Genomic DNA, 22305 nt, shown 5'->3' with positions numbered 1-22305 from the left:
TTTGTGCAATGTACTTGCAATAGGAAATACGTTAGCAACGCATTGAGAAATCAATATCTGGCATTAACATGGCTCTTTTTCAATGCATGCTTCTGTTCTAAAAGCCAATCAGAAAACTGTGCACAAACTTTACACAGCATCATTCCTCAAGGCAAAAAGTCAAGAGGATTCCAGATTGAAACTCTCTGCAGAATTTAGGGCACAGTCTAAATATTTCTCCTATTGCACAGAATTTAAGTGATCCATCATTTAAATTATCTTTATACCAGTTTACATTACCTATTTCCAGCAGGCTCAGGGATTTGCTTATCTGACATTTCCCTGACTGGCCTTTGTTACTAAAATATCTTTTAGTTTTCTACCTAAAATACCATTAAATTGTCATTCTAGGACGTAAATATAGATTCACTTTTTTCTTCAAATCAAGTGCTTTCAGAAAAAAAAAAATCTCATTCAACAACTGTCTTTAGAGGAAATGTTAAATTTTAAAGCTAAGAAAATGTAGCCCATCTATTCAAATCTATCGATTCATCAGTCAGACAATCTGAGTCTCCTTTATCTATGTGTCCTATGTTTCCTTATACCTATCGACACTATCTTTTTTTTTTTTTTCTGTGCCATCTTCTTTATTTCACTCTCAGTCATATTCTGAAATGGATTTTACTTCTCATATTTTTCCTATGCAAACGGCACCACAACTTTGTTGTGGGTGACAAGTTCTTAAAAAAGCAGACATGCATCTGGATATTCAGTTATTGGAGATGCCAGCTGAACCTAAACTTGACCCTTGATGCCTCATTAACATCCGATATAGTCCTCAGTGTTAAACCTTTTCTAGCCCCTGCATTAATGTCCATATCAACATTTCCTTCACAGAATGCCTCTGATGTGTGGATGTGACATCCCACGTGTGATATCCCAGCATGAAAGGCAACATGGAATCACCAATCATTAAGGCTTGAAGAGACTTTGGGAGACCACAGTCTGACCTCCTGCTCAAAGCAGGAGCAGGTCTGTGCTGAGACCAAGTAGCTCAGGGCTTCATCCAGTCAAGCCATCAAAATCTCCAGGTTCAGAGAACACGTGGTTCTCTTGGCAATCTCTTACACTGTCTGGCTGTCCTCAGGGAGAAATCATTTTTCTCTATAATCAGTCAGACACTCTTCTGTTTCAGTTTCTGACCATTGCATCTCATTATCCCACCACGCACATCACTATGAAGCCTGGCTCCCTTTTCTTGGTAATCTCCTCTTGGGTATTGTAAGGCTGCACCTAAAGCTTCTCTTCTCTAGGCTGCACATGGTCTAGGGGGTTGGGAAGTGCACTAACGGGGATACTCAGCTCACTTAAATGTCATCTTCTACAACTTGGGTATCTCTGAGAGGCTCGTTGCCTAGGGCAACCTCATGAGTGGATAGAAAGAGCAGCATATTCTTGGGGAAAATTCTCCATAAAATAGGTGTGCAAGGGAAGTAGGATGAACTGGCCTCTGTAAATATCAAAGATTTCCTACTGACAAGAAAAAGAGTCTAACTGCTCAGCTTAAAGCAGAGGACAGGCTTTCAGATGGCAAACTTCAGGTGCAATGCATCTTGCTGGAGGGGACATGGACTGTGTCCTATGGTCTTTGATTGCTATGCTTATGTGGCATTGGACAAGAAACAACACCTCTTCATCCTTCTTTTCCTCTCTTTTAGAAGGAGAGAGCAATGACTGATAGAAGCATTTTGCTAAGTGTTTTGATTTCATGTATGAAAAGTGCCAGATGGATGGAAAGGGCTTTGGTCCAGTGTAAAGTCATAGGAGAAGGAATTACTGGCCAGAAAACATAATCCTTTTAAGTGGCACACCCCAGTGGTAACAAAATGCAACATTCTTTTTTTTTCTTTTTTTTTTTCTTTTTTCTTTTTTTCTTTTTTTCCCCACCCCCTGTTATTGTTTCTGGTCGGTAAATAGAGGAAATATCTCTAAAAAGTCAAGGCTCCATAAAGGGAGATGAAGAGATTTCTGTTGAGCCTGCCTGGGAAATGTCTGTTCTGCACAGACAGCATACAAAAATCTTTCCTTGTTACAAAGACACTCCGAAAACATGTATAAAAGCATAAGAAAGCTGGCACCTCCTTAATCTTATCTCTGTAATTGCACCTATTATGGTTCAGGACACACCTTCATCTAAATACAAGTGAAGTCTGAAATCTTTCTGAATCAATCTGATTATTTTTTTTTAATTTAAATATTGTTGTAAGAAAATGATTCAACTGTAATTACCTCTGGCCATAATTGATTGTGCTTGTTTACATGGGAGGTTATTAACAAAACATTATCTGGAATTGGACTCTACCTTTAAGTGCAGTTTAGATTATTGCAACAATATACAAAATATAATGTCATAAATGTGCAGCGGGTGGCTACTTAATAATAGTTAGGAACATTCAGCATTCATTCTAAATAGTGCATTTGGGACCAAATTAGCTGTCTCGCATGAGTGATTCATTTGACTGATAGTGCACTGCACAGTGTGACTAATAAGAATTATGCAGTTTTATTAAGCAATAACTCACAGCGCTGTGGTGATGTTAATCCTTATTTTTGAAACACTGTTTTACAGAAGGAGTGAATAGTCTTTGCTTCTTCCAGTGTTATGTATTCTATTCTAGGAGCAGTGCAGTACCTTTCAGTGCCTAAATTCACCATCTGGAATAGCCTAAAGCCATTATGCTCTCATATTGCCAGCTGAAAATGACAATATAATTGGCTGTTCCAGATTTATAACACTGTCTGTCTGTTTGAATGTCATGCAGTAATACCATATTTGATCAAGTCCCTAACTGCATGTAATATTTTAGATTTCAGTGTACAAAACAGTGTTAATTTTCAGGAAAATGATAAAAAGATGGAAATCCTATTTGTGAGTACACTAAGAAAAGACCAGTGTGCCCTGGTAGCCAGAAGGGCCAATCGTACCCTGGGGTGCATCAAGCCCAGCACTGCCAGCCTGTCGAGGGAAGGGATTCAAGAAGGGTCTGGACAATGCTCTCACAGATATGGTTTGGTGTTTGGGTGGTCCTGTGCAGAGCCAGATGGACTCAGTGACCCTTGTGGGTCCCTCCCAACCCAGGATACTCTATGACTCCATGATTCCTTCAGCAAATGTGTGTCCCACACATCTTTCTTTGTGTTCTCAAATTGATTAAAATGATAAAAGAAATGAAGCCATTTATCTAGGAGACCCTGGGATACAGAGTCATTGGCACACAGTTCACAAAGATTTTTTAAAATAGATGAGAAGGGGCCTACAGGGATGGGGGAGAGGTTTTACAGGGTTAAGGAAAAGAAAACTAATGTATTTCCTAACATTTGAAAAAAATGAAATGTCATCTTCAGGAAAGATCAGTGTCTCAGGCTCCCAAAGACTCAACTAGTGGTATATCGTGAGTCCCGCTGGGAAGCTGAGAATATATCTTCCCAGCTAGTGTAAAACTCATACTACTAGGCAGGAATGATTGATCAGTTTATAAACAGACAGATGGGAACAAGGGTGGGAAGAACAGAAAGATATGTCTCATTAGTGGCATGAATTACTCAGTTTAGGTTTGAAAATCATCTAAATTTAACTTGAGGATTGTTCTGTTCCTTAACCATGAGTTTTTCAGTGTGGAGCTCTTTCTGTATTCTACTTTTGCATACCCTGTTTCACCAGCCTTTTTCCTTGTGTTAGATATACTTTGTTGAGCTTTCATGTCACAACCAAGTCATTAGTTTTCTATGTTTTGCTGAATTAAGGCACTTCAATGACAAGACATATTTCCCTTGTATACTAAATGGTTTGCCACAAAGCACTATGGATCTTTTCTACAAGAACCAGCTTGATATATGTTTGGCTTTTTTTAATTACATCCAGGAGCACCCACATTTACAGCAAGTTCATGACCCAGCTCTTGGCCCCCTCTGTAAGAATAATATCAAGATCTCTGGAATAATATTATTTTACAGTTTAGATGTGAGTACTTGTGACACCTAGTGGTTCTGGCAGAAAAATGCAAATATTTTAGAGGAAGAGGAAGTAGGGGGTGGGTCGGGGAAAGGAAGGAGGGCTTCAGTATCACCTGCTGGAAGATAGTTACTACAATAGCCAGAAAAATAGGTGCTGCTGAGCAAATTCTTTCCCTGGGGATGTGGCATGTCCGTGTGAGGCATTTGCCCTTCGTACCCCATAACATAAGTGATGTAGAAGTTCAGCTGTATTAAAAACTTCTGAGGTGAGGTGGGACTGGGTGGTTATAGGTGTTGGGGTAAGGTGCTCAGGCCTGTTTGTGACAAAGGAGGTGAGCACAGGAGCTGTGGGTGATGGCATCAACCTGGCATGACAAGAACAACTTAAAGGCATACCTGGTTTGGGTCAATTCTGTTGAATGAGGCAATCCTGTATCTTGGGGAAAAAAAAAAAAAAAAAAAAAAAAAAAAAAAAGATTGGTTTATTATTGGCTCTTAACATAGTCATCTTTGAAATGTGTCATTTCAATAATATCGTGCCACCCAAGACTTTCCCTATATTCAACAGAAAAATGTGGATGTTTCCCAAACCATAGAACCAACTGAACTGCTCTGTGAAGAAGCCTGTTTTAATAGCCTAGCAAGATCCCTTGCATTGTGCGAGCTTAGTAGAAAGAGAAGATCAAGACAAGACACCTGCCTCATACTTATCAAGACAATTGGGAGTCATGGTAAGATGCAATGATAGCATAAGCTATGCTGGCTGACTGCCTGGGAGCCTGCACCTTTAAAGTCACAACCTGCTTGCTGCTACAAAGCATGGCTCTTGCCTTTCAGCCTTTCAGTACTCAGAGGGGGCTTATTTAAAAAAAAAAAAAAAAAAAGCTACATTTACTTGGGCAGATAATGATAGGACAAAGAATAATGGTTTTAAACTAAAAGAGGGTAGGTTTACATTAGATGTTAGGAGGAAATTCTTCACTCAGAGGGTGGTGAGGCACTGGCACATTTTAGCCAGAGAAGTTGTGGATGCCCCATCCCTGGAAGTGTTCAAGACCAGGTTGGACAGGGCTTGGAGCAACCTGGTGTAGTGGGAGGTGTCCCTGCCCATGGCAGGGTGTTGGAACTAGGCGAACTTTAAGTTCCCTTCCAACCCAAATCTTTCTGTGACTCTGCTATTCATCAGTCACCCAGGCTAGTGACTCAAGCATGCAAAATGTCAAGCCCCTCCTGTGTTGGAGGCTCTTGGGAGAAAACTGCTTTGATGTTGGAGATAACGACATGCAATGGCTTTTAGCAATCTCTAAAAGAAATCGATGAAAAGAAAACAATGGAATCCAACATAGTACAAAACTCTCTCAGAGACAGGTAAATTAATTACAGTACCTATTTCTATGCATTTGTCCCTTAACACAAAATGCCATCAGAAGATATTTAAAAAGGGATATCATAAAACAAAATCAATTTATTTCATAACTAAACAAGTTCACATAGCTAGGTAACAGACCTATTAAATACAGATATATATATATGCATGGCTTGTACATACTTAGTGTGACTCATGAATTAGAGTACGTGGTGTGATTCACACAGCTTCTGTGAGGTTTGTTGGGTGATGGGTATGACGTGTACATCCTACTGTATCATGGCTTCTGGTGTTACACTGCACCACTGTAAGTCTATGGAAGACAACAAAATGTGTTTGCAGTGGGCTTGGCAGCTGGCAGTTTAATCCACAAAATCTGCTAGCTGGCATTTCCAGGTCACGTCTGCCCTTCTCCACTGCTTGTGCAGGAGCACAGCAACTCAACTGGGTGCTTCAGGTTAGTTTAGGTGAGATGGATCAGCCCCCATGGTGTGCCACAGATGATATAACTCCTGTCTATAGCTAGGCTGGGCTATAGCTAGATTTCTACAATGAAAGGATAAAGTCTGAGGTACATTAACTGCAAGATATAAGTCTCTAGAGGAAGAATGAGAGGAAGACACCCTATATCACTCCCAAACCTACTCTCAAACTTTCCAAGTGGTCATTTTACTTGGACTGCTTATCTCTAGTTGCTTGTCTGAGGGACCATTGTTGGTGTCCATTTGTAGAAGGTTGTAAGAGAAATAAATATATTTTGTGAGACTGCTGCTAGTACAATGGCAGGAAGAAAACTGATCTCCCTTGGTAACCAAGGTGTAAGCAGTACGCCATCAGAGATAGGAGTAAATACTTGTCATATGGAAAAGTAATATATCTGGTGGTGGGAGTAAAACTATTCAGGATTTGCTGAAGAACAATTTCTGTTTCTTGATCCCGACCCTAAACAGTGTAACTGCAGTTAAAAATGGAAACTGGATTGATTCGTTCCATGCAGTGCCATATTCTCATTTTCCCATGTGAACACTCAGGCTTGCAGGGAAGCCAAGAAATTATGACCTGTTGGGTCAGCAGACAAGCACAGTCACTGTAGGGCACAGCACCACCAGTGACCAGGGCAGCCTCATCACGCTGTTGTGCTACAACCGAAGTCCAACTAGACCCTGCCTCGTATAAACGTAGAGTACACAGAACCTGGAGAAACAATCAGGTTGATGGTAAGACTTTAACAGTCCCTGCTTCTTGTTAACAATGCAGATGGCAGATGGCCAGATGGAGATGTCTTGCGTGCATGGACAGAGCCTGTAGGAAAGGTGGAAGCAAAGCCATGGAAGGAGAAAGTCTTCAAGAGATGGAGTTGCCACCAAAGTAACTGTCCACTTGTCAGGAATGGCAAGAAGACAACCTTAATCCAGATGTTGGCACCCATATCAGTTTATAAGATAGATGCCAGGGACAAACTTTGCAACAAAGTAAGGAACCTATCATTTTTCTTCAATATATGAAAAACATCATGAAGGAAGGACGTGGAATCTCCGTTAGACAAAATGTTGTTAAACTAGCTCAATTGCTGTTTCTCAGGGACAAGACAGGCTGGGACAACACAGGATCATTGATGCAGCTTTGGGATAGAAGAAGGGAATAAAGGATCCATGAAAGACCCTCACTGTTCCTCTTTGTGTCATTTTTCTATGATAAACTTCTTTGAGATATAAATGGATTAATAATGAAGAACAGTGCTTACTGTCACACCATCATCTTTCCCTTGCAATCTGAAATATGCATTGGAGGGAAGGGAAGGGAAGGGAAGGGAAGGGAAGGGAAGGGAAGGGAAGGGAAGGGAAGGGAAGGGAAGGGAAGGGAAGGGAAGGGAAGGGAAGGGAAGGGAAGGGAAGGGAAGGGAAGGGAAGGGAAGGGAAGGGAAGGGAAGGGAAGGGAAGGGAAGGGAAGGGAAGGGAAGGGAAGGGAAGGGAAGGGAAGGGAAGGGAAGGGAAGGGAAGGGAAGGGAAGGGGGAAATGAAGGAAATGAAGGAAGGAAGGAAGGAAGGAAGGAAGGAAGGAAGGAAGGAAGGAAGGAAAAAGAAAAAAAGAAAAAGAAAAAGAAAAAGAAAAAAAGAAAAAAGAAAAAGAAAGAAAAAGAAAAAAAAAGAAAAAGAAAGAAAAAAAGAAAAAGAAAAAGAAAAAGAAAAAAAGAAAAAGAAAAAGAAAAAGAAAAAGAAAAAAAGAAAAAGAAAGAAAAAGAAAAAAAAAGAAAAAGAAAAAGAAAAAGAAAAAGAAAAAGAAAAGAAAAAGAAAAAGAAAAAGAGAAAGAAAAAGAAAAGAAAAAGAAAAAGAAATACAAAGAAAGAAAGAATGGGAAAGGGAGCTCGTTATTACAAAGCATACAAAAAATAAAATTTAAAAAAGTAGGAAAATGTTTTGTTCAGGATCATCCCAGAAAAGTTAAATTACTTATTTGGCTTGAGTATAATCAAACTTCATTTTCTCTGTTATACCTGAGCTAAGCACTGAGTCCATTCAGCTTTGAACTGGCATTTGAATATCTAGAATAAATTTAACATGCAGAGCTAGGACAGGAAACATCCATAAAGAATTCTATATAAATTCCCCTTTTACTTAAGTGGGAATAATAATTACTAAAGGACTAATATAAAAGGAAAGTTGAATGTGTTCTACTGAATTCATCGTGTCACACAAAGGAAATAAATAGAAGACCTTTAAAACCTACTAGGAAGAACATGAGCAAAAACAGTAAAATGTTCAAACTTTCTTTTTGAAGAGTCTTTTCCCTAAGTGAAATGCTAACCTCACCAGTGGATACAAAGGGGACAGAGAAGCATGCACAATCTGCTTACCAGTTCTTAACAATTACTCAGAAGTAAAAGCTTTAAACATTGCATGTTGTTTTGGTGTTTGTTGTTGTTGTTGTTCTTTGTTTGTTTGTTTGTTTTTTATACTTCCAAGGAGCGTTAAGTATTTTTGAGTCTGTGTCTGAATGAGTAATGTTTGGTTGGACAAATCAGACACTGGTCATTACACAAGTTATTTTTATCAGGTCCACAAGAACTCTCAATGAACACAATTTTATTTGGTAGAAAGGCAAGTTTATGAAAATAGAGGTTATGCTTCTCTGTCCTACAATAATTGTGCCTCTGAAATGTGCCTATTAAATCATAGAATCATAAATGCAAATTACCTGAGGAAAACCTGCATGGCTTCTTCTTGGCTTGGGCATTAAGAGCAATTGTGTTAATAAAATCACGTTCTTATTTATGTGACCTATTATTCTCAAATGATATCTGAAATCACATCAAATTACATCCAAGCACAACATTTGAAAGCAACAGGTGAAGTCATGAGAGTTATCTCATAAAAAAACTCATAATTTTGCTGGTAATGTGAGAGGTGTTAAAAAGAATCTAGCTATTCCAGAATATTCTATAGCATCACATTTTTTTTTCTCTCTGATGGAACAACTTAGTATGCAAAGAAAGTTGATCTGCTCAGTAAGCATTTGGTATTTTATTTCGTGATATTAATTTAAATCTTAAAAGGGCAACACCACATTGTATAGGGTAGTCTAAAATAAATTCCAGCCTTCTATTCAGCTGTATGAGATAACTGTATACATGATCGACAATATTGTACAACATGTTTTATTGGTGTTTTCTTCAGAAGATGTCACAAAAAACATTAAACTAAAAAAAAAGAGAGAGAGAGAGAGAGACATATCCTAAATACTTTTTCCTTGTTTATATGTCATCATAACATTACTGAAGTTATCAGTGAAATGTTATTGTAAGATGCAACTTAATATCCTTCCTACTGATATCTGTTGATACTATTCAAGGCCAATAAACAATATAAGGGAAATGTTTTCTTTGTGATGTTGTAATTAAATAAGAAGAACACCAAGTGAATACAATATATTTTGGTCTCTACTGCATTTCCACACAGTGCTCTTTTTTTTTTTCCAAGAATAATACAGTGACAGCATAATAAAACCATACTAGCAATGATGATTTCTCATTTCTCAGCCCCATCAACCTATCAGAATAAATGATTAAATACATGAATCTATCCAAATTTATTTGCTGCGCAAATTGTGTTTCCAATGAATTCTATTGTCATCATCCACATTACAAAAATCAAGGAGGATGTTTTTAAAGAGTAAATAACATGTCTTAAAATTAATCATTCATTCTTGATCTCTCATATGAGCTTTCAGTTACTAAAGCGTAATCCAATCTTCTTGAATCAATGCAAGGCTTTCTGTTAATATAGAAGGTTGTCACTTCATAAGATAGCATCAGTGCCTCTATAATAAACACTCTTAGCTCTTGATCTTTGCACGAATCCAGCTCAGAAATCCAGCTAAGTATGCTTCAGCCTCAAAGCAGCAATTAGATCTTCAGTAAAATGTGTAGAATAAGTTAAGGGAAAGTGTTAATATCCTCCTCAGATGTAAAGCAGAGTGTAACAAGAGCAGAGAAATCTCTCCAAATGGGGCAAAAATTTAGATTTAAGAAGATAGTTGATCACGGAAGTGGAACAAAAACACAGGTGACAAAGCCAGTCCAGTGTCCAGCCAGTCCCAAATCAGTCTGTGTTTACATGAATGGAAGCTATGGCTGACAATCTGCGTTTGTAGAGCTTTATCCAAGATTTTTTAAATTTTCCAAAGGGCTTTGTACATGTTCTTTTCCAAGGATAGGTAATTGTTCAGGTTTGTGCTTTCTTTAACAGAGAAAAACCTCTGGGGAAACCTTTCTTCTGAGACATTTTGTTTTGCATATAATGTATCAAAGAATCTTTAAACTCATTTTTTCCTTTCTCTCCTCTCCTCCACAGACCCAGTGAGGACAAAAGAGTTTAAAAACCTCCTATGGACTAAGTCTTAAACACTGATCACAGAAGAAGGATATCATTGAGTAACTTCCCAAAGCAGTGTGTATATGAAAGATGAAAATAATGTACTGGGGAAAGATCTAAATTATGAGGAAAAATCTCAGAATCGTGTAAACTAAGACAAAACCCAACTGAAATTGTGCTACACATTTTCAAGTTCTAGTATATGATCAAACTTTTTCCAGGTCTGTAAAGCTCTAGCTGACAGATTAATAAAGGAACCAAGTCTTTTTATAGAATCATAAAATCATAGAATGGTTTGGGTTGGAAGGGACTTTAAGATCATCTAGTTCCAACCCCCCTGCCATGGGCAGGGACACCTCTTAGCAGACCAGGTTGCCCAAAGCCCCATCCAGCTTGGCCTTGAACACCTCCAGGGATGGGGCATCCACAGCTTCTCTGGGCAACCTGTGCCCGTGCCTCACCACCCTCAAAGCAAAGAACTTCTTCCTTATATCTAATCTAAACCTACCCTAGTTTAGTTTAAAACCATTCCCCCTTGTCCTATCACTACACCCCCTGACAAAGAGTCCCTCCCCAGCTTTCCTGTAGGCCCCACTTAGGCACTGGAAGGCCGCTGTAAGGTCTCCCCAGAGCCTTCTCTTCTCCAGGCTGCACAACCCCAACTCCCTCAGCCTGTCTTCACAGGAGAGGTGCTCCAGCCCTCTGAACATCCTTGTGGCCTTCCTCTGAACTTGTTCTAACAGGTCCATGTCCTTCTTGTGGTGGGGGCCCCACAGCTGAATGCAGCACTCCGGATGGGGTCTCACAAGAGCAGAACAGAGGGGGAGAATCCCCTCCTCACCCTGCTGGCCATGCTGCTTTTGATTCAGCCCAGGATGCGGTTGGCTTTCTGGGCTGCAAGCACACATTGCTGGCTCGTGTCAAGCTTCTCATCAGCCAACACCCCCAGGTCCTTCTCTTCAGGGCTGTTGCTCTCAATCCATTTCTCATCCAGCCTGTATTGCCAGCTTGGGATTGCCCCAGCCCAGATGCAGGACCTTGCACTTAGCCTTGTTGAACCTCATGAGGTTTGCACAGGCCCATCTCTCAAGCCTGTGCGGGTTCCTCTAGGTGGCATCCCTTCCCTCCAGCATGCTGACTGCACTGCACATCTTGGTGTCATCTACAAACTTACTGATGGTACACTCAACTTCACTGTCCGTGTCACCAACAAAGATGTTAAACAGCACCATTCTCAATATTCTCCCCTGAGGGACATCTCTCATCACTCATCTCCACCTGGACATTGACCACAACACTTTGAGTGCAACCATCCAGCCTATGTGGTCCATCCATCAAATCCATGTCTCTCCAATTTTCAGATTGTTTACGTCATTTGATTATCATAAATCACAATCAGAAAATATCACTGTCGCTATTAAAACAAAAACAAACAAACAAAACAAAACAAAAATAACACTTCAATAGAAAAGCAATTCTTGGGAAATTACATTTTTACCTCATTTCCTAGCAAGACTAAGTATTGGAGAAAATTCTGCTTAAAATCATTTCAGAACAAGCATAAGGCAAAGTACACGTGGTCTATGTGCTGTGGCAGCACGTCATTACCTTTCCATACAGAGGTCTGCATATTTCTCCCAGGAATCAGCTGAGAACAGCAGAACAGTTAAGCCTTCCAGTCATCTAAATCTGGGGCTGATATTGCTCAGCCATACACTACTTTAAAATCAGATTTTCAGAAAGTCTGCCTTGGATATTATTGCACGTAGTCAGAGGGAAAGGTTCTACGCTTAGTTTTCTTCATTCCCTCAGTGCTGGAAAAAAAAATAAAAGAAAGAAAGAGTAAAACAAAGCTCCCCTGCACACACACACACGGAAAAAAAGAGAGAGAGAGAGAGAGAGAGAGAGAGAGAGAGAGAGAGGGAGAGAGAGGGAGAGGGAGAGGGAGAGGGAGAGGGAGAGGGAGAGGGAGAGGGAGAGGGAGAGGGAGAGGGAGAGAGGCAGAGAGAGACTGGGCAAGATGCAGCTACATTTATTATTATCTTTCTTAATCCTTGTTCCAATAATCGTGCCAACTGGATGTTCAGAATCTAAATCCAAAAGACCTGTTAATCTTAAATTTAATAGGAAAAAGGAAGAATCTTCATGAAGAAAGCAAACATCCAGAGGGATAATGTGTAGGCTCAGATAAGCATGAACTGTGTTGTGAAAATACATGACAAAGGGAAAGAGGGCTGAAGCATCTGTGATTTCTGTTTATAATCACTTGGCTTCTACTCTTCTGTCAGTTTCAGAAAAGCAGCCACCAGTTAAGCTGGTTAAACAGAGGGACCATATTCCATGAATTATGCATAAAGAAAATGATTATTCAGATAGTACTGCCACTAAAGATACGCAGCTTGCATTTTTATTCTGAATCTCACCAAGAGAAAAAATAAATGTGAAAGAATAGAAACATCCCATTTTCTGAATGTTATTTATATGCAATTAAGTCAGTACAAAGCAATGTAATTTAGGAGAATGAGTAGAGGTGAGACAATAGAACGTACTGAGAGCAAATCCCAATATTAATTACCGCTTTACACATTTTGGAGAGGGAGAGCATTAATGATATTTTAACTTAATTTCAATCTGCAATACAATAGAAATAGATCCTACTCTTTTATTCCACTGGGTTGTTCATAAAATTAAATTGCAAAGCCGTAACAAGGCATGGCCATCATTTCTAGAATGAGGGGCCAACACGATGTGCCTTCAACTTAACTTTCCATGTATCTAAAGAGCCCGTATACTCCATGTGTTTCTAGAAACTCCCTGTCATGGACTCTGCTCTTAGTTCAAGGTTGCTGTTGAAGTCAAGAGTTATAGGCCGGCCTCTTCTTTATGATTTCAAATCTGCTGCTCACCATACATAACCTTACTGCATATCCCCAGAAGACATCAAGCCACGGGGTGAGAATGCCCCTGGGGTGTGCTGCAGCAAGCTCTCTCCCCACACCACGATGCACCATGAGCCCAGCCTGTAAACTGTGCCCAAAGCCATGATTTTCTCTTTGGCACTTTCATTGCGTAATATTGTGAGCTGCACCCTTAGTGACACAAGCTGATGTCTTTTCTGAAGGTATACTCATTGATTCCAAGCACGAGTTTCAGAAGGAAACGGGTGCTATGCATGTGGGAGACAATCCCAGATATGTAGTACGCGTGATCCTCAGACTGGACTATTCCTCTTCTGGTGTTGAATTTGAGAGTGTACATCTGTGATTAATGGCAAATATATTAAGTCTCAATATTTGGGATTCAGTAGATTTTTTTTTGCAGTAGATACTGCAGGACAGTATCTAAAACTGATTGCATTTTAACATTTATTGCTGAAACTTTATGTTTCTTCTGAAATTACAGTGGGCTTCACCTACAAATATGTCCAGAATATAATCAAGACCATCTGGTAAAGGGAATTGATTTTGGAAACATTTTTGTTGGAAAGGAAGCTAAATTTGCTCTTGGGAGTGTGGTCTCTAATAGTGTTTCCTTTTCCTCTGAAATAATAGTATAAAGTAAAGCCATTCTGGGAAGTGTCAACAAAATCTTAATTTGATGTATAAGGGCTGAAAAGCCAAAGCTAGAAAAGGAGAATCATGGGACAAAATTTGTTTATACAGATGCTGGAATGTCTCCAAAATCTATGAAAATAGTGCTAAATTCTCCCAGGGCTGAACAATGGGACTGAAATAAGGCATCAAAGAACAATTAATATATGATAACTTGCTCCCACCCACTATCACAGTGTGGGATTTTTTTTCCCTGCAAGCACGAGTAATCAACACAGTGGAAAGGTTTTCCAATCCATTCATTTTGTTAGCACGTACTCAGACAGGGAAGGAGTCAACAACAACGGTTTGATTAGAGTCGGCCTGCATTCCTGCTTTTATTTTTCTAAAACAATTTCAGGTAGAATACAAGCCCTTTATAAAGCAGTTCCTTTGTTTAAAAAAAAAAAAAAAAGTTTAATGCATGATTTTTCTTGTGTAAAATCTGCAGGTATGCCCTGGAGAGCTGGAGACTGACCCTCTTACAGCTAGTGCCATCATGGAGTGACTCCCCAGCCTGAGCTGAAATGGAGCACTTACTTTCAGCATCTGACTTCAATAAGAGTTACTCTGAATGGACCACCTTATGAACAACAAAATACAATGGACATAATATTATACAGAAATAGATAAGATGGTTTATTGTTTATACTCAACAGAATTGACTAGATTTTAGGGTATAACCCGAAAAAATAGAGTAGCTATTCAGTGATTCATTTTCTTTTTGAATGTTTGAGTTCCGTAGTTAATATCACCCAAGTAGCCATTGGCAGAGCAAAACTATCTTCCTACACTTGACTTCCACACTTGAAGAAATAATCATTGCCCTTTTTTTGGACAGCTGACAGCTAACAGTGGGACCACAACCTCAGAAAACTTAGAGATTTCCCATCACTTGTTTTTTTTAAAAAAAACTTTGATCTGGAGTGCATGTGTGTGGTAGGGAGGGGAAAGGAAGAGGAAAGGCCAGTATTAATTGTGAAGAATGCAGGCAGAATAGGATAACAATTTTGAAATAAATCATATAACCAAACCATAACAGGAAAATCTTTGATAGTCTGAGCATTGTATAGAGCCAGTACGCTCTTTCCAAAACATGGGGCCATTTCATTAGAGTTCCTGGAAAGCTCAGACATGAGATTTCCCTTATGAGGTAGAATATCAGATCTAAATTGCTAAAAAAATTAATTTTACCCACTTTCACCACCATCACCCCAAAAAACAACCAACCAACCAAACAAACAAACGAACAAAAACATTCTATGAAAACAGCACAACTACCCTAATTTGAGAAGAAAATGAGGCATAAAGATATAGATTGGATACTACTGATTACTTTAAATGAACATGTGTTGGAGTTGATATGGAATCTTCCTTCTCTTTGAGCAAGTTTTACTTGCAGCTTCAGTTTGCTGAAGCTATTTCTTTTGTAGCTACAAAATAATTTCAAAAACATGCACTACAATATCTAGCCAAAACTTGTGTCCTTTTCTTTTAATTCTGTGGGATTATAAAGCAGTGCTGGCTGGATAATGCATAATTTCTTCTCTTTCATTTGTTCTTGGAAGTCTTATTTTTGGCCGTCGTGTATGATATAGTGACCTACAGAGAGTTATGCAAATCTCAGGACAATTGGTTATTTTACACTGATGAGCACATTGTGTTTACAAATCACATAAAGAGTGAAACTATTGGCTTGTATAATAACAAATAGAAAAAAACTTGGAAATAAATTATATTTTCAAGAATTGAACAGCATAAATCTTGGCTGGCAGTACTATAAAATGATTGTTGTTTTATCTACGTGATCTAGTTTAACACAAATGGGTTGTATATATGGTAGTTCCGGGCCACAGTATGCTTACGTTGAAGTCAACAGCAACATAGGCTGAAGCTAACTTCAAAATAAAGCAAACAAATATGTCAGCCTAAGTAGTTGTGGAGAATTAGTTCTAAAGAATCCTGGTTTCCTGTTGGTATGTATTACAGCTGGTCAGCTTTCATATCTAAAATAACATCTTCTGTTTGCCAAGAGTGCTTATAATGTTTTTCTTCCATTCAATGTCAAAGTGTGACTTCCATTGTGCGTCTTTCCATCATCAAGGCACTTTAATGGTCTGTCTCCTTCATCAGGCCTCCTATTTTCATGACATTTGGAGAAGATTAATTATCTTTGGGACCTCTAGCCTCTACTTCACATGTGGCTGAAATCAGAGGGCAGGGAAATACACATACACTTACACAGACTTTACTAGCCTTGTTTCCATAGGAAATAACTCTAAAAAGATACTCTTCTGCCTTTTGTTTTACAAGAAATGACCTCACCGTAATCAAAACGGATGTCCTATAAAAGACAGTGGAAGTTTTTTTTCCATTCTAATGAAAGATAAACAGTTAACACTACTCAGTATCAGAAGTCTAAACAAGTAGCAGTAAGCGATAGACCAGTGACCCCAAGGAAGGGGTGATGCCCCCAGTTAAAGCAGCAATGCTCTTCTTCTGCGAGGGAGGCAGAATTTTCATGTCATGCCATGGTAGCTGTACCCATTCTCCCACTCTTACTTAGTGTATTTTTACAGATCATGAAAAACAAAAAATGCAGGAAGTGTGCTCCATCTCTAACTTCTTTCAGACAAGGTAGGTAGAAGGGATGATTCACAGATACTCAGCAAATTATGAAAACGGTCAATAGTTTAAAGTTATGGGAAAAGCAATCTTCCCTGATGGGTAGGATGAACATACAAGACAGATTTTTCTGCTGTTACAGAGAGCTCAGTAATACAATGTATACAGTAAGCAGCTAAAATATTAGTAGAGTTGAAGTAGCAATAGATTCTGCAATGACAGATGCTGCAAACTAGAAGTGTACAACTGCATGATCCCCCAGACTTCTGAATCCAGTCATTAGAAATCTTCTCATCACCTGCTGATAAACAGTTTCGCTATTAGGGCATGTTCGTCTGGTGTGACAGAACTTCACTTTTTAACTTAGCCCTATCTGTCAGCTCCTTGGAAAACTACTTACATCACAGGCACTATTTCCCAACCAGTGTAAAAGTAATACTCAAGACACTGATATTTCTGAGTATTTATTGTGGCACTTTAAAGCATATAAACTCCATTTCTAGATGTTTCAAGCCAGTTAAAAATAATAATAATAAAATGAGGCTTTAAGTTTTAGGCAGTATTTCAGCAGATTTTGTTTAAGAGTTTGTAGAATGATACTAGACAGGAAATAGGAATTTTGCTGGGAAACAAAGTGTTCTCAAAATAAGGCTTCCTTGAAGCAAAGCACTTACATGTTTACTTAAGTTTATCATGTCTATTGGCTCACCAGTATGTATATTTCTTCAGATAAGAAATGTATGGGTTTGAAACGTGAAAAAAGAAACCAACCCCTGAAAATACATTCCTCTATTTAAACACCAGCAAGGCTTCTCTCTTGTTTATACCCACCGAATTCTATTTACTTTGTAACATGCAAGATAGAAACAACCGTATAGCCTGAATTCGAAATGCTTTTTTCTATTTCAGATTTTAATACCGTAGCAATTAAAGATGAAAAGGCTGGTTAAAATTCAGTTTGCTATTATCTGTTTGTTATCAAACTTTGCATTATCTTGAACTGAAGACAGTTTGTAGCAAAGCCTAAAACCAAACTGAGTTTTTATAAAACCCCACTTTAAAATTCTACTATAGTAACAACATTTCCACTTCATATATTTGAAAATTTTCTTTAATAGCCTCATAAGTTCAGAATAGTTACATAATAGTTACATCACGGCTTTTAAAAAGGATTGCACTCAGCTACTCAGTCCATTGAAATACTAGAAAACGGGGAAAAGGAAATTATGGAGTGTAAAGGAGCTCTGTCCACTGAACTGAGTTGTTTGTAGCAAGTTCCTACTGAATATGAAGACGTCCTCACGCCTTCTGGTAGACTCTAATACACTTGACACCATTCATGTCACATTCCTAGAAGATAAAGAAATTAATTGATTAATTTGCCTTGGTACAGAATGCAAGGAAAAAGGCTGCAGCTAAAGATCTTTTAGAGTTACTTCTCAGGCTACCGGCCAACAGCACTCAAGGATGAGAAAGCGGGACTGAACTCACCACCACCAACTGTCCATCCACAAGTTTCCGTGTTATTATGGTCTTCTTGCCATCCCACTCCTGTTCCTGGATCAATGACCCATCATCTTTTAGGTTGATAAGCGTCTGAAATAAAGAACCCAAGATTTAATATTTTACCCATGGCATTTGATGAAGGCTGATGTTTTCTAACACTTTATTCCAAAGGAAAAATTCCCACCCCAGCTCACTCAATAGTAATTTTGTCACTGTCTTCTACAAAGCTGGGCTATTATCTTTTTTTTTTTTTTATTGATCCTCTTCTTACATTAGCTCACTGTTCATTCACTGCTCTGACACATTCCTGCATGCAAGAGACCTTAGACAGCATGCACATTTTTAATTAACAAGAGCAGACAATGTTCTCTGCTCATCGCTTTGTCCGTGGGCTTTGAGCTTTTGTGTAACATTTATCTGATCTTGCAAAAACAGATGAATTGCCAGTATGGCATTGAAGGTGGGGGAAAATGGTACATAGACAGCACTCACACAAGAAGGTAAGAGACATATTTGAGGGCTTCTTTGTTTTTAACCTCCTTTTGGATGATTATTCTCCCCACTCAGTGCAGAGAGAACCCTTTTTGCCTTCCAAAACGGTGGTTAGGAACTGTGATTCACATTTATGCCTGGTGTGTAACCCCTGCACACTGAACCAGGCTGTTGTTATGCAAATAGCAGAGACTGAGCAGTCAGGTTAACTGTAGGGCTGAATTGCCTCTGACTAAACATCAATGGGATTTTTTCCATAGGCTTCAAATAAAGTGCCATTTGGTTTTAACATGGATTTAAATGTCTATTGGTTTTACTAACACAGTGCTTGCCCAACAAATTGAAAACAACAAAATACAGAAGACATGACTAGCTTCAGCATTTTCCCTCTTTGGAAATTGCTTAATCCAGAAAAACATTAATTGATTTCAATGAGACTTACGGTGACAGCTATTCATCAAATAAAGCATTGTTAGTATGGATGTGAAAGCTGACTTTTAAACAGTATCTTCATCTGTGAAACACCTAAAGAACTGTGTTTATTCAATAGAAAATCTAGTATACTGACCTGAGTTTTTCTGCCATCTAATGTACTTTCCTCAAACTTCTCACCAAGCTTGAAGCTGAACTGTGAAGTTTTGAAGGTGCTTTCTGTTTTTACAGTGATTGTATCTCCATCCTTAATAATGTAAACATCTGGTTTGGCCATGCTTCCCATTTTTCTCATGGCCATACCCACACCTGCAAGGCAAGAGGCACCAAGTGTCACAAAGTCAGTTAAACCCTAAGGCTTTGGACCACGCCAAAGTTCAAACACCTAATTCCCATTTAATTAGTCACTTAAGTACACTTGAGAATCAAAGCTCAAGAGTCACAAAAAAAAAGGATGTTTTAAATTACCCATTAATGGAGAAGGAAAAAAAAACGTATTTGCATGGTTATTCCTCTGCTTCTTCAAAGAGATAAGGTTAAATCTATTTTGCCTTATCGAAGACTGCCTGATGTCCCAGAACTCAGCATTAATTTTTTACAAACAGAAATACGCAATAAACAGGAAAACAAAGACAAAAGCATAAAGTAACATAAAAGTGTTTCCTTTCAGTTCTGAATGTTTTAAAAATTCTACAGAATTAATTGACTGGCGAATCCACCCGCGTATTTATTTCAACTTACTCAAGATACACTCTTCAATCACACTGTACACAATTGCAAGCATGCAATTTTTAATAAAATTTCATCCTCTACATCCTGTCTCCAAAATATAGGCTTCTGAATTAGAATACTCCCGTCATGTGAAAGCCTGCTTGCAGGCAAATTACACATGGAGGGGAAAAAAAGGACCTTGAAAGAAATGACCTTTGCAAATGACTGAAAATTCGGCACGTCCAGGGTATCATTTGTAGACAGTCTTCCTCAAAACCCTTCAGCAAAAAAAAAGATTCATCCTCCCTCAGCCTGTGTGCCCTGTTCGAGTGCTTTGCTTGAGTCTTTTTGATCTGAAGGGTGAAGACATCAATAAGAGGGTGTTCAGGCAACAAACTAGACTCCATTAAACTGGAAAGTGCAGATCTGAACCAAGAATTGATAAGCAACCAAACAGAGCAGAAAGTGCTACCAAGTCAGTGAGCATCTGTGCTCTGCAATTGGCATGGTTAGGAATGTTGTCAGATACAGCGCAGCACTCCACTGGAGTGTGCAGCATACTTGGGTGAGGTCTGAGTCCACAAAGCAAAGGTTACAGTTTCCTTGGGAGGTGAAAATCAGAAAGAAATTCCCAGACACTGCTTCTCCAGAATCAGCTCGGATTCAAGGAATGAATAATGATGTAAGCGTCAGCCTGCAGAGCAAAAACCAGTCCTCCTCAGTCCGGGTTTTGTGCATGGAACTGGAAGTTACTGGTGCGGTGTCCCCCACCCATCCCTTTGCTGTTGTCCAGTCCAGAGCAATCAGTGAGTTATTTGACCAGCTACACCTTGAAATCGACTAAACAGAGATGAGCCAAGTAATTTTCTCTGTATGGCAAGCAGTGAAATTCACACTCCTTTATCCTTGAACATTCTTTTACACAGAGTGAGCAGAATCTGCAGAATCCCATTTATAGTGTGTCTCAATAGGATCAAAGGCAGTTTCCTAAGTAGTCAGCAAGGGTGAGTTCCAATAAAGGACTGGTTCCTAAAGTGTGACTTGGAGTAAGCTTACTTGCCTAAATTGCAACTGTAAAACAGAAAAGTGACTGGTTTAAGACTGCCATCTGAACACAAACAAACTCACTTGCTGCCTACACATGGGAGGTGCTCTGTAGTTGCAGCACTTAATTTCTACTTTGAAGTTGCAGTTTGAGCACATGCCTGGCCCTGGCCATCAGACACGAGCACCGCAGCATCCTGATGAACTGAGCGGAGCTTAACATTCTTGAATTTCCTCCACCAAAGTATCCCAAAGGGCTTAATCCAGAGGGTTACCTCAGATCATACCTATCACACATTGACAGGTCTCTCACAAAGTGCACTTAAGCCCCTGCTTTCTGCAGAGCATAAATGCAACGATGCCTTTTGTATTTTACACGAAGAGTGCATGACCTAAATTCCTTCCCATCCTCCCTCCAAAGACTTTCACGGCAAAATCTCCCACCTCCTGAGAAAGTATCCTAGCTTTCAGCAGGGAACAGACTGCAGAAAAGAACAGCTTCTGAGCTACACAGACACTGCAGTGTTTCTACCACCTGTTGGCCATGATGCTCACAGGGGAGCAGGAATTCAGTGCTCACAGAGGAGGCTCCCGGTGTCAGCCCTGCTCTTGATTTAGTAACGCGGTCTTGCAAAACGTACAGCAACCTGGAGCTGCGGATGGCAAGCCAGGGACATCCCCTTGAGACACAGAAGGATCCAAGCAGCCGGTGGCAATGCTCAGGGTACCCGCGGGCAGCTGATCTGCTGGGGGTCTCTCGGAGACACCCGCGGTGACTCTCTGGGGATGCAGCAGGGCTGCGGGTGGCAGCTGGGTGCGGCGAGGGGCAGGGGGAGCGCAGGCTGGCGGGGATGTGCAGCTGCCCCCGAGCCATTACAGTGCAAAAAATAAATAAATAAATAAAAACAAAATGGAATGGAATGGGATAAAACGGGATGGAACAAAATGGAACGGAGTAAAATAAAATGGAATGGAATAAAATAAAATGGAGTAAAATGGCATAAAATAAAATAAAATGGCATAAAATAAAAGCGCCGCCGCCTCCCCACCCCCGTCCGCGGACCTTGGACAGAGCCCTGCCGGCGTGCTGCGAGCCCCCGTGCCCTTACCCAGCTCCTTCATGTACTCCTCGAAGCCCTCGCTGGAGACGAGGCACCATTTGCCTAAAAACGCATCGATGGCCATGGCGGCGGCGGCTCCGGCGGGGCTGGCGGCGGGTCTGCGGCGGCGCGGCGGGCGGCGGACGGGCGGCAGCGGCCCCGCGGGCGGCTTTATGGCCGGGCCGCGGCCGTGTGGGGCGGGCACAGCCAATGGGGCGCCCGCCGCGCCCCGGCCCCTTCCCCGACGAGCCCCCGCCCGGCGAGACCCGCCCGCGGCGGCCGTGACAAGAGCGGGCACGCCGCGGTGCTGCCCGGCCTCCTCCTCCTCCTCCTCCTCCTCCTCCTCCTCCTCTCCTTCCTCCTCCTTCTCTCTTCTTCCTCCGGCCTCCCGCCTGTGGAAAGGGCCCGGCGGGGGAGTGTGCTCTGGTACGAAGCTGGTCGCCGGGATTTGGGCCCCAAGGAGGTTTTTGCAGTCTGGGGTGACGAATCCTAAACTACACTGCTTGGCAGGGATCACAGAATCACAGAATCACATCATAGTAACAATGGTATTTTTGTGATAAATCAGGGAGAA

At 40.3% G+C, this 22305-nt stretch overlaps 1 protein-coding gene across 1 annotated transcript; it reads right to left on the bottom strand.

Annotated features, from left to right (window-relative positions):
* Positions 1-16894: 16894 nt before the first annotated feature.
* Positions 16895-21908, bottom strand: LOC118247985 (fatty acid-binding protein 5). The gene is made up of 4 exons (XM_035546462.2): positions 21741-21908; positions 19013-19185; positions 17938-18042; positions 16895-17796 (listed from the first exon to the last, which is right to left on the bottom strand). Exons 1-4 carry the CDS (start codon positions 21814-21816, stop codon positions 17746-17748), a joined length of 405 nt encoding a protein of 134 aa, XP_035402355.1. The 5' UTR covers positions 21817-21908; the 3' UTR covers positions 16895-17745.
* Between the last annotated feature and the right edge of the window lie 397 nt (positions 21909-22305).

The sequence above is a fragment of the Cygnus atratus genome, chromosome 2 (assembly GCF_013377495.2).
Source record: "Cygnus atratus isolate AKBS03 ecotype Queensland, Australia chromosome 2, CAtr_DNAZoo_HiC_assembly, whole genome shotgun sequence".
Lineage (NCBI taxonomy): Eukaryota > Metazoa > Chordata > Aves > Anseriformes > Anatidae > Cygnus > Cygnus atratus.
Note: the sequence above shows the minus strand (reverse complement) of the source record. Positions and strands in the feature narration are given on the sequence as shown.

What these genes read in the sequence shown, in the direction of transcription:
- LOC118247985 (XM_035546462.2), bottom strand. Translation starts at nt 21,816, where the DNA reads ATGGCCATCGATGCGTTTTTAGGCAAATGGTGCCTCGTCTCCAGCGAG. An exon ending in TAGATGGCAGAAAAACTCAG is followed by an intron (nt 18,043 to 19,012) that starts GTCAGTATACTA and finishes TCTTTATTTCAG; the next exon opens with ACGCTTATCAACCTAAAAGA. An exon ending in TGGATGGACAGTTGGTGGTG is followed by an intron (nt 17,797 to 17,937) that starts GTGAGTTCAGTC and finishes TTTATCTTCTAG; the next exon opens with GAATGTGACATGAATGGTGT.